The sequence below is a fragment of the Eimeria mitis genome, genomic scaffold (assembly GCF_000499745.2).
Source record: "Eimeria mitis Houghton genomic scaffold, Emh_scaff1227, whole genome shotgun sequence".
In the NCBI taxonomy this organism is placed as follows: domain Eukaryota; phylum Apicomplexa; class Conoidasida; order Eucoccidiorida; family Eimeriidae; genus Eimeria; species Eimeria mitis.
This window is the reverse complement of record NW_013568321.1, coordinates 4364-7794: the sequence shown is the minus strand read 5'-3', so window position 1 is coordinate 7794 and position 3431 is coordinate 4364. Positions and strand designations below refer to the sequence as shown.

Here is a 3431-nt window from a genome sequence, read left to right as displayed (position 1 = left end):
AGCTGGTTTGGTGAGACACTTACCTTAGATCTTTGGCTTCATTTCAGCCAGCGGAAGTTCTTGAATCAGGCAATGACTCTCCCGTTATGCAGCATCAGCACCAGCAGCCTGAGTGTAACAACACGCTAAAAAGAGTGGCAGGGGCAGTGGGAACGGCGGCAGGCTAAGATAAGTTGAAGGGGCCTCTGCTTCATTCAGTGGCGTAGGGCAGCCCTGCGCAGCCCTGCGCAGCCCTGTGCAGCCCTGCGTGCATGCATGCAGTCACTATCTGCATGCATTATCTGCATGCAGCAGCATCATACAGCATACTGAAAAGCTTATTTAGCCATGTTTATGCTGCATGCATGCAAGCAAAGGTATATACACATCACGATCAAGCATATTACACTGTGGACAGTCTCGTTAGGTTATAACTAAAGCACTCACAGGCCGTCCTACAACACAGCACAGTTACCAGCAGCAGCCACAGCAGCAACAGCGGCAGCAACGGCAGCACTAGCAGCAGCAACAGCAGGGCTCTGGAGGCACTCAAGGAGGCGGACCTCTCACCATCTGGCCCAGCTTTTCTTCATCTGCATGCATCAAACACGACAGCCCCACAACGTAGTGACGCCCCCCTTCAAACATCTCTTGCGAAGCGAATTCATAAAATTAAAAATACATAACTGAGCAAACGCTTTGATCGACGCTACAGATATTATGTATTTATATTGTGTACATATAACATACATTATACATATTATATATTAGAACAGAGAAGTGGTATGGAGCCGCTGCCTTCTCCCGTTTACGAGGATGGGCTTACGCGACGGCCTGAGAAGAGACAGCCGGCGGAGATTAGCTTGGTGCCGCCGGGCCCTGCCGTTTGCCTCTGCTCCCGAAGAAGAGAAACTGCTGCTGCGGCGGCGGTTGCTACTGCTGCAGTCGCTGCTGTTATTGCTGCTGCTGCTGCTGCTGCTGCTCCTGAGTTCTCCTAGCCTTGGGGCTATACGCGCACTTGCAGGGGATGTAATCTAGAAGGAGGAAGCAGTTGTCTCTTCTTTCTCTTCTGCCTACAGTTGAATATAAACTCTGTATTACTTCACTTTGAGTTTATACAAATAGTTAATTTATTTTTAATTAATACATCTATTGATAAATTTAATAACTACAAATTCGACTGCATATAGAGACAGAAAATGCAGGCCCTGGCTACTGCCCCGTGTTTAGGGGGAGAGATGAGAAGTGTCTCCTCAGATACAGGCTATAGACGAGGAAGGGGACAGCTGCATAGCTCGCTATACACCCCACCAGCAGACAGATGCATATCTCCCTATACACCCCACCAGCAGACAGCTGCATATCTCCCTGTACACCCCAGCAAAACGGTCCCTTCTCTCTCTTTCTATATAAATAAAGACACAGAAACAAAGCCTGAGCCGCCAGCCAGTTTACTCTAGCTCACTTAATTCAAAAGAACAGCACAAGGAGACACAAAGACAAGGGAAAGGAGACACGGAGACACGAGAAATGGGACGCAATGCCGGAAACACGAAGACAGAGACACTGAGAAACCAGCAGGGAGACATAGAAACACCGGAAGAGAGACAGAGGCAGCAGCATGAAGACACAGAGGGACAACAAAGGAGACAAAGAAACACCGGGGAGGAGCCAGAGAGACACAAAAAGGGAGACACAGACACCCCAGAAAGGAGACATACAGACTAGAAAGTAACAAAAGTGGAAACAGTAATAAAAGAGGAGACAAGAGCCCAGGAGGATACAACAGCTTAAAGAGGCAAGAGAAAACAAGCACAAAGGATATNAAAGAGGAGACAAGAGCCCAGGAGGATACAACAGCTTAAAGAGGCAAGAGAAAACAAGCACAAAGGATATGAAACACGAGGAGGAGGATACACATAGGCCAGAGAGGAGAGAAGGAGACAGAAAAAAAAAAACAGAGACGCAGCAGCATACCCCAGGGCCCCTGTAGCTGCTGCTAGCTTTGTGGGTGTTCAGAGCATCTGGGGGCCCTCAGTAAACCCATTGAGTCTTTTGCTCAGCTGCAGCAGCTGTCTCCTGCCAGGTGCTGCTGCAGCACCAACTGCAGCAGCAGCAACTGCAGCAGCAGCAGCAGCAGCAGCTATTCGCGGTCCCTGTGAGTTTCTCTCAAGGGGGGGGTGGGAGCCAACAGAAGGCCTCTGTCTCCTTCTGAGTTTGTGTCTCTTTCCCTTTGTTACTGTTTCCTTCTCTTTCGTTACTGTCTCCTTCTCCTTTGCTGCTGTCTCCTTCTCTTTTGTTGCTGTCTCCTTCTCTTTCTCTACTGTCTCCTCTTTCTCTACTGTATCCTTTTCCTTTGTCACTGTCCCCTCCTCTTTTGTTTGTTGAGAGAAAGAGAGGAACACCCCACGCCCCGAGTGTATATTCATAAAGAGACAGTAAAGGAGACAGAGGAGACATCTCGCTGTATCGACAGCCCCACTGTGTTGCTGGCAAAACAACTGATAGCATCTGCCTCTGCTGTTCTTGTTTTTTTTTTGTTGTTTTTATTGTTTTGTTTTTTTTTTGTTGTTTTTATTGTTTTGTTGTTTTTGTTGTTTTGTTGTTTTTTTTATTGTTTTGTTTTTATTGTTTTTCTGTTGTTGCTCTGATATTATTATTATATTTTTTTTTATTTTTTTTTTATTAATATTATATAATTTGTTGTTTTCTTCTCTACTGTCTACTATTTGCTTTGTTACTATTACTACTAATACTATTAATTTTATTTTTTTACTACTATTATAATTGTTGCTGCTGCTGCTGCTGCCTGTCTTCAGCAGCAGCTGGGGGCTCTAAGACACACGGGGCAGCGCAGACAGCGGGGAGGCTGAGGTGTCTCCTCTGTGGAGACAGCCAACCGAGCGTTGTATCAAAAGGAGACAGACAGCAGCTCGGGTGCTGCTGCTGCTGCTGCTGCTGCTGCTGCAGGAAGGAGAAGGAAACAGAAAAACATCTGTCTCCTCTTTGTCTCCTTTACCTGCCCTCAAAAATATGCTGCTGCTGCAGCAGCAGCGCCACGCTAAAGCAGCAGCAGAGTGCAGCAGCAGCAAGCTGCAGCACGTTGCTGCTGCAGCAGCCGCAGAGTGCAGTTGCACCTTTATTTGTTTTGTGTGAGATGTGTCTGCGGTATTTAAAATATTTGTAAAACCATATTGGCGTGTAGAGAGATAACAGCAACAGAAGCTGCTGCTGCTGCTGCTGCTGCTGCTGCTGCAGCAGCAGCAGCAGCTTCGTTGCACTGTGCCTCCCTTCAGGTGCCTCTTGAGACTTACCTGGGGGGCTGTGCTGCATGCAGCAGGCAGCAGCTTGTGCTGCTGTTTCTCCGTTGCGTTGATTAGGGATTAGGGTTTAGGGTTTAGAGGAGACAATAGAAATCAATTGGGGGGGCTGCTGCCGGCAGAGAGTTTAGG

At 47.5% G+C, this 3431-nt stretch overlaps 1 protein-coding gene across 1 annotated transcript; it reads right to left on the bottom strand.

The window, feature by feature from the left end:
• Positions 1-1994: 1994 nt before the first annotated feature.
• On the bottom strand, positions 1995-2408 carry EMH_0032320 (uncharacterized protein; the record flags this gene model as incomplete). Its single annotated transcript, XM_013494625.1, has 1 exon — positions 1995-2408. The coding sequence occupies one exon, from the start codon at positions 2406-2408 to the stop codon at positions 1995-1997; it is 414 nt and encodes a 137-aa protein (XP_013350079.1).
• Positions 2409-3431: the final 1023 nt, after the last annotated feature.